Consider the following 13,195-nt stretch of genomic DNA (forward strand, 5'->3'; position numbering starts at 1 on the left):
AGCACCGTCCACTATTGATGAGTAGGATACCCAATAAATAATGGAAAAATTACAAAAGAGGTAACGCACAATAAATTAAGGAAGGAGAGGAACTTAATTACGACAATCAGTACCCCTGTAGATCTCGAGGTCTTATTGTTGCGTCTGCGTGGCTCCTCCGTTGCCAACTAGAAAGAGGCTTTGGAATTTTGATTCGCTTCTCAATTGGCATCTGGGGAGCCAGGTAGACCATATCCTAGCTTGACATGGGATAAATTAAGGTAGGTGATTGATAAGGCTAGCCTACTTGTGTATGGTTCTCGAATTCTATGCCTACCTTCAGACCTTACAAAATGCAATATCCGGAGAGAGAGAGAGAGGTATGGTTCTCGAATTCTATGCCTACCTTCAGACCTTACAAAATGCAATATCCGGAGAGAGAGAGAGAGAGAGAGAGAGAGAGAGAGGGTCTCATGCATTAATATCAAAAATGCTACTGGTACAGCAGCTGCTGTACAGATCCCCTTTGCGCCCGCCTCGGGTCCCGCAAAGATGATCGGAGCCGTTTATTTTGTTCAAAATACGTCGTTTAAGGTCCCTAAAAAAAATCACCTCAATCCGATATCGGGAAGGGTGTTTACGAATCATCCAACTTTGCTTCAAAATTTAGGCTAAATTTTGAAGCAAAGTTGGATGATTCGTAAACACCCTTCCCGATATCGGATTGAGGTGATTTTTTTTAGGGACCTTAAACGACGTATTTTGAACAAAATAAACGGCTCCGATCATCTTTGCGGGACCCGAGGCGGGCGGAAAGGGGATCTGTACAGCAGCTGCTGTACGCAGCTGCTGTACCAGTAGCACTACTCCATTAATATCGACCCAGGATTGATAAATGTAAAGAAATCAATCACCATCATAAATGTAAGCAAGAAATTTACGTAAAAGTAGTTCATGTCTGAAGCGCCTGAGAAGTTTTTAGAGAAAAGCTGTAGACTGAGCAATGGAAGTACAACACACACAACACACTATATTCCATCCACCAATTTCCAACTCCTCAGTGTGGAAATTAACTAGTAGGTGCTAGTTTGGGTGGGTATTTGAAGGGACTATTGAAAGGAGATAGACAATACAAACAAAATGATAATCCCAATGGCTGGTCAAGGCCTGAGATTTAAGGGTTCGCTCTTTTTTAAGATCTCAGGTCTGAAACTAGCAATCAACTCTTTTGGGACCAGTTCATTTGGAGCTTTGTTCAAGTTTTAATTGGACTCTCCGCAAAAGGCGATAAGATTGGACCCAGGATTAATCAAGCTAATGATGCCGAAAGTTCAACTAATCATGTTCAACACATATTCTCCCCATCAAGATTAGTTAGAGCTAGCCCAAATGGATTGAGCACAGGCCAAACTGGATTGAGCTCGAGCCCTACTACTCAGAAACACTAATATGCTGTAACATTACTCGGCTCGAGCTGACCGAAACGAGCCCGGGCCCAATTGAGTAGAACTCAAAACGAGCCAAGTATGTGACAATTAATCCAACACTCAAATACAGCAAGTATAGTTGGTTGACTTTTCCTTGTTTTGGGTAGGTAGGAGTAGTAATTGATTGACTTTGGAACCTTAAAATTGCATATACTTTAAAGGGTTTTGTTAACATATGCCTCCGGGGCATATGATAAACACTATATATTCTTCTTCATTTATTTCTTTTTGTATGGGAAATCTAAATTCTAAACACTAGCCATAAACTCTACATTTATTGTTTTTGAAAAGATCAACTTTTTTTTGTTTTGGACAGAAATACCCCAATCAATCATACACTTTCCCTCCCAAACAAATTTCGGCTTCCTTCATTCCCTCCCAAAACTGGCTGGTTAAAGGTACTTTTTCCTTTTCCCTCCACAATTCATTTGGCTCCCACCATTTTTATGCCATTTCACATTCCATGGACTTTTGACATGCATCCACGAGCATATCCCACATTCTTCTTCTATAAATACTCACATTTTTCTTCTATAAATACTCATACACAGCCATTAGCAACAAAAACAGAGAAAAAACATGGCTGGAGAGTTTGTTGATTTGGACAATTTCACTCACCCTTCATTTGCGTCATCGAATACTGCAATGGATGGAGAGTTTGTTTCAAAAACCCATTTTGATTTGAATGATGGAATTGCCCTCCCATTTCAAAGACAAAGGGGCATCCGAAGCAAAAAAGAATGAAAGGTGGAAAAGAGTTGGCGAAGCGAAAGAAACATTGTGGACTTTGCAAGCGTGCCGGCCATAATATCTCTACCTGTCCAGAGAAGGAGAACGCTACATTCTCAAATGGAGCAATAAAAGGAAGAAAATGACTTCAACAACCGTAGAGTTGAACCCGATTTTTTGTTTGAAATATTAGATTAAAGTTTTCGGAAGAATCGTTCATGATTTTGGATGTTGATTTCAATCTAATGAAAGTTCTAAGTTTGAATATATTTGATGAGTTTTTTAGTTTTTCAAATAATTTTTTATACTAGTCAGAGTGCAAGGAAGGTGAAAAGGAATCAATCTGTTCAAAATAAAAATAAAAATTCCGGTTCCAAAAAAAGCTGAAAAGGAATTAATCAACTAATTTTGGGAGGGAATGAGGGAAGCCGAAAATTTTTTGGGAGGGAAAGTATATGTTTGATTGGGGTATTTCTGTCCAAAACAAAAAAAGTTGATCTTTTCAAAAACAATAAATGAAGAGTTTGTGGCTAGTGTTTGGAACTTAGATTTCCCATACAAAAAGAAATAAATGAAAAAGAATATATAGTGTTTATCATATGCCCCGGAGGCATACATTAACAAAACCCTACTTTAAAAGCTTCTGCTGGTGACCTGAATACGGAGAATCGTCCAAGGTGTTAAACGTGATCAAAAAACTGAAGATAATCACATCACCTATAAATTCATGAGCATTAATCACGGCCCACTCTTCTTAGCTTTTGTCAAGTATTTTTTTTTTCTCAATCATTTTTTTTAGCTTTCTGTCGTAGTTCTTGGGATTAACATTTGCCTCGACACATTCGATAGTGGATCTTTTGTGTTGGTGGTTCGACAATAGTTTCAGAAAATTGGAAAAATACATTTGGAAAGCTTGTTTTTACGCAACAATTTGGTCCATTTGGTTGACGCGGAATGGGTATATTAATTTTTAAGGATGTGATTGCAAGATCTGAAGAGGTGGTGGATTTAATTAAGTTCAGGGTGGCTATGTGGATTAAAGTCAAATTCAATATTATGTTGTACTCTGTGGAGGATTTCAAAGGGTTTTGGGATGGTATTTGTTCTTTAAAATTGTAATTGTCTTGGCGTAAATCATTCAAACTCCTGCTGGATGATTTGCGTCTCCCCTTCCCTTGGCTGAGTTTGAGCTTGTGTGCTCCTCTGCCTTCCCTCTTGATATATCCTTTCGAGTGTTATAAAATTTCGCCTTTGCCGAGCAAAAAAAAACATTTGCCTCGATGAGAGAAATCGGAAAAACATAAAATCGTGAACCGAAGTTGAAAAAAAATTATACAAGATGACATTTTAGACAAAAATTAAAAAATACCAATTATTTGGAAATTCTTCTTTTTCATCAATTTTTTTTATTTTGGTCATAATTTTTTAGTTTTTAGACTCCTTTCATGAAGATAAATAATTAATCCAAAAAATATAACATGAATTTAACAAATATTCATTCTGAACAAAATTATCGAAATGAAAAAACACCAAAAAGTTTGAGATAACGGGGGAAAACAATTTCATTTATACAATATTAATTCCGACAAGTACCATATTGGGTAGTGTATGGTGTGTGAACCAAACCTGAAATTGAACTCTCCACCTTGGCCCATGACCACTATTACTAGATGAAATTATGTAAATACCTGACCCATCTTTTTAAGATGCGATTTTGAATAAGTTGGAATAGTTTAGCGAAATTAATGGCAAACCACATTTGAATAAGCATCGAGAAGCTAGTCATTGTCCTCTAAAGTAGTGAAAAATTATTTTTGTATGGATTCCTAATTAAGTGTATGTTCGTCTTACCTAGTTGACCCTCGATCTCCATAGACGACTTTGAATTGATCAAAGTCACCATATTTTATTGTCACAGTTGTATAATATTGTTATCGTGTTTCAGTGAGAATCATTAAAATTACCATAGTCTTTTTTTAATTCAGGGGGGAGGTCCATATATTTTTATTGGGAATATTCTTCAGGATCGAGATTGGTGATGATGGTGGAGGTGGAGGTGGAGGTGGAGAAATAGCGGTGATATAGCTTAACAAGATGGTTTTGATGGTGGTGGCGGTGATGGAGGGGTGATGGCGATCGAGTTCCAAGGCCATTATTGGACTCTTACAGGATTTGCACCGGAAATGAAATTGAGACCCTTTAGTACTAGTACTGGTAATATTAATCGATGATATATACTCCCTCTGTCCCATAATGTTTGGCACTTTCACTATTCCAGCTTTATGAAAAAATTAACTATATCTTTTAATCCATAATTTTTTTAATAAGCAATATGGATCTTGTTTGATAGAGTTTAATTTGTTCTATTAAACAAAGTTCAAAAAATCGCCTAAAACATTATGGATTGAAAGATATATGCAATTTAAAAATGGCACGCATTCCTGAAAATGTCAAACATTAAGGGACAGAGGGAGTAATACTTTCTTTGGAAATAGTTATTCAGTAGTCGTGCAGGTCAGTAAAATTAATTAAAGAATATACTAGTATAGTAGGAATATACTGGTATAGTAGGACTTTCGGTGACCACGTGACAGTGTCACATGGCAGTTAATACTTTTTCATGTTTTGTGGACCATAGTTTACAACCAATCGATGAAGGATACGTGTAGAAGGACTTTCCTAGGTGCATTGGTCGGTCAAATATTTTTTCACCTAATTCATGAATGATCATGATCAAGATTTCTTGCTTCTCACTACAAATTGCGGCACTCGCTCACTCACTCTCTCCTTCTCTCTCTCTCTCTCTCTCTCTCTCTCTCTCTCTCTCTCTCTCGGGGACACCTCTGCCGAAAGCTAGCTCTGCAACCCCAAGATCACAGCAAACCAAAACCATGCCGGTAAGTAATACAAACAGAATCGATTTTGGGTCACAAAGAAGAATTACTCCTAATTTTGTTTTTGATCATATGCAGCAAAAGGTAGTTATTAAATTACATATAAACGGAGAAAAGTCTCGTTCCAAAGCCCTGCAAATTGTGAGTGGTGTTTCAGGTATATATCTGCACGTACCTTATTTTTCTTTCTCAAATCTCTCCATTTTTTAGGAAAGCGACTGAGCGGTTGCGCTAAGAACTCTGTTCTTGTGGTAATTTTTTTCGAATCTAGTGAACTTTGTTCCTTTTACTGTAATTTTTTTACTTTTCGAGTCAACATGTCAAGAAGAAAATATTCCAAAACTTCGCTGCAAATCCGGTAAAAATTTAAAAAAGAATGACAGAAAGACTGTCAATAATACTAGTAATTTTTTTGTCCAAATTAACTCGGCCTAATTTCTATGTTCCCTTACAATTTTCCAAGAATTCAGTTATAAGAAAACCATTACTTTTGCTGGCTGCTGAAGAATACATAATTCATTGAATTTCAAGAAAACAACTTGTTACAGTACTAATCATGTCGTAAAATTGTAGGGATAGAATCGTTAACTTGGGCAGGAGAGGACAAGAACCAGATAGAGGTGACCGGAGACGGGATTGACGCGGCAGCCCTGACGATGTTGTTCAGGAGGAAAATGGGCTATTCCGAGCTGGTGAGCGTAGGCCCGGTCCCAGTCCCGGAGGACGGTGGGGATCAGAGGGAAAACGGGGCCATAGGGCAAATTCCAGTATGGGGGTATTACAATTACCCATATGCGTATGGAACGGCCGATATGCATGAGATTAGGTACCAAAACCCCGACAATTGTTCCATCATGTGAATTCCATAAAATAAAATAAAATAAAAACATTTAGAAAAAAAAAGAAGAAAAGGAATAGTAGGTTTTTACCTTAAAAAGGCCCGTTAAACACCGCCTTATCTCCATTTTCTCTCTGTCTCTCTGTAACTAAATTGGATTGAATGGAAGATGGTGCTAGCAGAGCATCTGTAAATAAAGCACGTTATTTGTTTTTTATCTTTGATTGGCATTTGTTATTCTCTATTTTTTTTTTTTTGAAAATGATATACGTACCGACCAAAACATAGGGAAATCGTACCAACGGCCGCGCCGGGCCGTCTCCGGCCACCGGACGGTCGATCCAAGCCGTCCAAAAATTCTATAAAAAAAAACCGAGGGGTCTTTTTGCAAGAATCAACGGCATTCGATGTATGTAGGATGTTTGATTTAAACAACCTATTTTTTGTGTATATATACGTATATATACACACACTACTACAAAATGGTATAAAGATCACGGTTCAAAAACTAAAAAGATCTCACTTTTTGTAAAAACGTAATAAAATGTTGTGGACTATAGTTTTAATCTCAGTTATACAAAAAAACTGAGAGGGAAAGATTTTTTAATCTCAGTAATCTAAAAAGTGATATTGTAACTTGAAGAATAGATCTTATTCTCAAAAAATTGAGATTATATATGAAAGAATATATCTCATTTCAAAAAAAACTGAGATGAAAAGATTTTTAATCTCAATAATCTAAAAGTGCGATTGTAATTTAAAGAATAGATCTCGTTTTTGAAAAACTGAGATTGTATATGAAAGAATATATCTCATTTCGAAAAAACTGAGATAAAAAAAAACCTTTAATCTCAATCATCTAGAAACTGAGATAGTCAGTTAGAGAATACATCACATTTTTTTTTAGACTTATTATGAAAGCTCTTATATAGGAAAAGTTGAAATTCGCTTACCCGTTAATCGACTCCGCGCGCAATACCACTAAATAAATGTCACTCTCAACCATTCTACAAAAAAATATTTTTTCAAAAAATGGGGTACTTTCGGGGATGAAAATATATTTCGTCACCAAATGGGTACCTTTGGTGACAAAATTTATGAATGTTGCGTTTCATCGCCAAATGTATTTCGAGTATATATAACTCTATGTTCAAAACTTCATTAATTGAGATAATTCAAATTGAGTTTGAACAATAACATAAAGGGCTACAACTTTCATGTTTATCAAAATTTTTAATTTTAATATTTAAATATTCAAAATGATGTTCGAAATATATTTTAATGTTAAACGCAAATGTTATATATTAAATATTTCAATTATATATTGAAAAGTGTGTGTGATGCAGTTGGTTGAAGCTTCTATACAAAACTCAAGAGACTTAGGTTCAAAACCTAACATGATAAATAAAGTGGGATTTTTTCCCTTAAGAAAACGCCACTTTTAATCTCGATTTTTTCAAAAACTAAGATTATTACGGTTTTGTAATTTTTAATCACGATTTTTATGTTTTTAGTCACGGTTTTAATGAGTTTTAATCACAGTTTTTATCCTGTGGTTAAAAGATAGGGACTTTTAGTTACACCTTGATAGACCACGGTTTTGAATACGAGATTAAAAGTGAAAGATCACGCCAAATGACCAAGATCTTTATCTATTTTTGTAGTAGTGACATCGGATAAAAAAATATTTTAACAACTTCCAAAACAAAATAATTTCATCACTAATTATACTTGTTTAGTGATGAAAAAAATATTTTCGTTACCAAAGGATACCCATTTGGTGACGAAATACATTTTTCGTCACCGAAAGCTTAAAAAAGGTGACGAAATTATTTTTCGTCACCAAAAATAATCATTTGGTGACAAAATATATATTTTGTAGCCAAAAGAGACCAATTTAGTAACGAAATATTTTTTTCGTCACCAAATGCTTAACTTCGGTGACGAAAAATAATTTCGTCACCATTTTAACGCTTTCAATGACGAAAAATATATTTTGTCGTTAAATGGGTACCTTTCGTAACGAAATTTATGAATTGCGCTTTGTCACTAAATATATTTCAGACATAACTCTTTATTAAAAAACTCCGATTGAGATAATTCAAATTGGGTTTGAACAATAACTCAATTGCCTACAACTTTCATGTTTATCAAAATTGCTAATTTTAATGTTTAAAAGTTCAAAATTACATTCGAAATATATTTTCATGTTAAACATGTATGTTATATATTTGATATTTCAAATATTTACTGAAAAGTGTGTGTGTGGCGCAGTTGGTCGGGGCTTATGTGAAAAACTTAAGGCGTTCGAAACTCAGTAGGAGCAAGAAAGAAGGATTTTTTTCCCATATGAAAACGTCTTTTGCAACGAAAAATTTTGTCACCGATTTCTTATATTGGTGATGAAAATTTTCGTCACCAATGTGACCTATAGGTGACAAATTTTTTCGTCATCAAACAGCACAATAAGAGAGGAAAAAAATTTCGTCACCAATTATTCACTTTTTAGTGACGAAATATTTCGTCATCAAAAGGCACTATAGGTGACGAAAAATAGATTTCGTCACCAAGTAGGAATCCTTGAAAAAAAAAATTTCGTCACCTATATTATTTGTGACGAAAAACATGCAATTTGTGATGATTTTCATTCGTCATCCAATGTAATTTTTCTTGTAGTGAATGTTATAAATCATAATGAAAATGTTATGAATCGTACTACTGAAAGGTTATAAATTCTAGAATAAAAGTTACGAAACACACTAAAATATTATGAATGAACTATAAAATAGATGCATATGGTATACCCTTTTAAGAGGTGTATATTATAGTCTTTTCCCGTGAAAAAAAGTGCACTTCTTCGACAAAGAACCTAGAAGTGATGTGCAGGGCCACAAATATCACGAGAAAGTTGAAGCCCAAGTTCAGCTTTACTACGATGGAACTACCAGATATGCCCAAGGTGTTGGGCTTATAAACGTTAACGAGGACCCTAATAATTTGGACCAGGACCCTAAAGAAAAGAAAAGAAAGAAGCCCAATCCTTTACCATACATCAATTGGAGTAATTCACAAGGTCTACTGAGAACTCATTTTCTCTCCAGTACTACAACAAAATTTCTGCAATGAAACTATGAAAGTGACATAGAGTGATGGATAACCATAAAAGGGAAATTTCCTCCTCTGATGGATGCATCCGATAGTGAAGCAGTTAGAATAGTTACGAAAGCGATGTATTACACTTAAATGAAGTCTATATCATTTGTGCCTGGGAAAGTCTACAATACACACCCTTTAAAATGGTGTACTATGTGCACTTATTTTATGGTTCATTTATAACATTTTAGCATGTTTCGTAATTTTTGTTCTAGAATTCATAACTTTTTAGCAATACAATTCGTAACATTTTCATTATGATTCATAACATTTTAGTGTATCTCGTAACCTTTATACGATTCGTAACTTTTTAGCAATACGATTCATAACATTTTCTCTATAATTCATAACGTTTTGGGGGATGCATATGATACACACTCAAATAAAGGATGTGTATTGTAGTCTTTCCCCATTTGCCTTAGCTTCATTCTGATGTACAACGGAGAAAAATAAAAAGGAAAGAAAGCGAGCAATACAGAAAGAACGTAATGAGAATATGATCGGGTTTGGAAGATCGATCCTGATAATAGTTCTTCAAGAACTAATTTTATACTCATATTGTGCTCAGTATTTGTTTTATGTTCATGCAAGTTTCTTTAATATTTGTCTCACTTTTATAACAATTTCTTAGAAATGATAGCCACACACAAAAAAAGTGGTGCAACCTTAACGAGAGTGAGATTCTTACCAAATTATGCTCTATAAGAGACTTATACCATACGCCTAGTACAAGCCCTTTTATGCACTTACAGCTTTACCGTTAATAAGAACAGTTTTAGCACTATCATTTTTATTACATCGTTGTTAACCATTTATATTTCTATTAAAATCATGGTTCCATAAAATTATTTTCGTTGAGCGGCATGATTCTTTTGTCAAATTGAGCTATTAAATGAGTGATGCTACAGGTACCGACGGGGTCGGTACCGAAATCGTAGGGACGGCCGCGCCGGGCCATCTCCAGCCACCGGACGGCCGATCCGAGCCGTCCAAAAATTCTAAAAAAAAAAACGAGGGGGCCTCCAGGGGAATCAACGGCATCCGAGGTGTGTAAGGTGCTTGATCCGAGCACCCTTTTTTCGTGTATATATGTATATTCGCGGTGCTCGGATCAAGCACCTTACATACCTCGGATGCCGTTGATTCCCGCGAAGGCCCCCTCTTTTTTTTTTTATAGAATTTTTGGACGGCTCGGATCGGCCGTCCGGTGGCCGGAGAAGGCCCGGCGCGGCCGTCCCTACGATTTCGGTACCGACCCCGTCGGTACCAATATCATTTCTGCTATTAAATAGGGCAATTTTGTGTAGTTGACAGTGTTGCAAAGTGGACCACGTACAATTGAGTTTTTTCTTATTTGATAAGGTCATTCAAAATAAATTTAATTTACAAACCCATATTTAATAAATACTACGCAATTTTTTAGGGACCCTATTTTTAGCAATTTTATGGTGCCAAGACGAAAGCCTGGCTCCCCTTTGCTCGGGGCCGGTACTACTCAGTCTTGAACATGAATTAGATATTTTGTTCGGCCCAATATCTCACTTTCACAGTGTTTGACATTCTTAATTCTCTCACTTTCTCTTTTCAAAGAATTTGGTCCAGACTAAAGAGCCTTAGAGAGAGATGAAGGGATGGAATTTAGCTATCCAAAAGAATATGCAAAGTGATTCACATGCAAAAGTCACATGCAAAAGTCTTTGCAGTAGCTCATATTTTCAATCAGAATTCCAGGCATATATCGCCCACCGAAAAAGCTAAGGGGACTGACGAGAAGCTTACCGATGGGTACCGTCAGGCACACGGCATCCAGTTTAGCTGTTGATCCGAAATTTGAATGAAAAAATGGAAGATTGGATCGAGCACCTACACATATCGGATTGAGCTAATTTCTCATGGGCCCACTCGGTTTTTTAAAAAAAAAATTATTGAACAACTCAAATCATCCATGCAAGATCCGGAGTGGGGCCGCGTGCCCGTTGATACCTATCAGTATGGGGGTGGTCGGTACCAATAATATATAACAGGGTTGAGATCCCACCCAAGATATATTCTTCTCCTGAATGGGATTGAAATGGACCCATCTAGGATCAACATTGTCCTGAATGGGATTGAAATGGAGTATCATACAATTGATGGTATGGGTATCTTATGAAATAAATAGAACGACAAAAGGCCCCATGCCATACAGATTCTCTCTTCCTTAATTAAAAGAGAAGGGGATATATATACGGATGCACAAAAGCTGCGCATACTCATCACGAGTAGGGCTGATATATAGTTGGAACCAAACAAATCTAACAGTAGATTGTTAAAACTTGCTTAACAAGTTTTAAAAGTATGAATCACTCAAGCTTGGATGGTTTTATGGGGCGAATCGAGCCGATCTCGAATAGCTTGAATTCTTTAACCATAATAGCATATCAAACAAGCCAAGTAGTAGCTTGTTCGAGCTTGAATTGAAGATTTAACAAGTTAAGAAAATTACAATTTGGTTTGTTTATGTGATTAACTGATTTGAAATGAGCAAACGCGAACACAAACTCGAATTCTAGGAGTTTGGTTCGTTGCTACAGTCACGAGGATTTTTTACTCGTTGAGATAATTCTGTTCCTGATTTTCCTGTAATTCAATCAAACAATGATGTTGTAGGGATTTTATATCCCATAACTATTTTCAATTAAACGATCATGCTGTGAGAGAATGACTTATTTCGTAAAACGGAAAATAAGATACTTAAAAAATAAGAACATTAATGAAACGGGGTAGGTTTCATGGATTTATGCCAGATTGTGTTGGCATCAATTCATTGACTTGCGGTGGGATTTACTAAATTAAAACAAGACGCTACATTAAAAATGGGCAAAATTTATTTCGTGGAAAATGATATTCTTGCCAAATTTATCGACGAAATCGAGTGATGGCTACATTTTTAAATTTTAAGCAGGCCCTTTTGCTTCACAGACATGGGGAGCCTGCTATGCCCTCTCTATGCGTTTCGTCTGAGCCCAAAATTGGATCTGGAGCGCTCATGGTGTAGAGCTCAATAAGTACTATATTCAAATTTCTCATATCAAAATTCATGTCAAACGGACAATGGAAACATCATGGTTAAATGCAATTTATTTTGGAGTACATTTTCAAATTCATATTTGCCTTTAATTTCAATAAGAATAATTAATGTTCTCTAAACATTGTGTTCTTGACATCCGATCGATATGAGTTTTTACAAAGATGTAGATCTACTCATTGATTAATACATTATGAATGAATTAGGATAAAAGGCACATCAACGCATGAAACCCTCCTCCTATACAGAAAATCAATATGCAATGATTTCGTAAGCATTGATTCTATCACTATAAAGCAAGGAGGAGGCAGGGGTTCATGTTGTGCCTTTTCAGTTCGGTTTTTTTTATTGTCGAAACGGGCTTCAAGGACTAAACCAACTAAAGCCTATAAAAACACGAATTTCAAGACATGTAAGTTTTCCTACATACATTAACTAAAAGTCCGTTTAGCAAAAATAATTTATCTAAAGTCCTTAAGCTATAGACGTCAGTTGTTATTTGTTTTTGGAAACCCACCCAAGAATGAAGAATCTATTGGTTCATGGACAGCAACTGTAATCCATAACCTCGTGAAGTGTTTTTTGTTTTTTCCTTTCTTTTTTCACATTTTGGTGGTCCCTTCAATCTTACAATGGCCAAGAATCTCTATCTAATTCTGGAGGCGGAAATAGTGGAATCCATAAAGTATGAGCTTTAGGAATTTTCTTGGAAAGTCCTGGTGATATGTATTTTTCTTATCTTCAGGAATATTATTCCCAAAATGACCTGGAAGAAGTGAAACAATCATGACAAGATACATAGGATCTAAGAGCATCTCCCGGAGATGGGAGGTGCTAATTAATTTCTACGTGGACATTTTAATGGTAAAAATTGACACCAATATTCAATCCAACCTAACAGCCTTCTTTGATGCCAAATACACGTGGATTTGAAGGCAAGCCTTCTCATGCCAACTTTAACAGTCATCCTCCTCCATGCCAAATTTCTAAAAAATGACCATTTGTATTTTGGCATAAGAGTTGCAAAGGAGGTTTTGATGTCAAATTG

General features: G+C 35.8%; 1 protein-coding gene across 1 annotated transcript; it reads left to right on the forward strand.

The window, feature by feature from the left end:
• Positions 1-4,946: 4,946 nt before the first annotated feature.
• On the forward strand, positions 4,947-6,144 carry LOC131329056 (heavy metal-associated isoprenylated plant protein 16-like). Its single transcript, XM_058362111.1, has 3 exons — positions 4,947-5,092; positions 5,168-5,246; positions 5,663-6,144. Exons 1-3 carry the CDS (start codon positions 5,087-5,089, stop codon positions 5,947-5,949), a joined length of 372 nt encoding a protein of 123 aa, XP_058218094.1. The 5' UTR covers positions 4,947-5,086; the 3' UTR covers positions 5,950-6,144.
• Positions 6,145-13,195: the final 7,051 nt, after the last annotated feature.

The sequence above is a fragment of the Rhododendron vialii genome, chromosome 6a, assembly GCF_030253575.1.
Source record: "Rhododendron vialii isolate Sample 1 chromosome 6a, ASM3025357v1".
NCBI classification, from domain to species: Eukaryota; Viridiplantae; Streptophyta; class Magnoliopsida; order Ericales; family Ericaceae; genus Rhododendron; species Rhododendron vialii.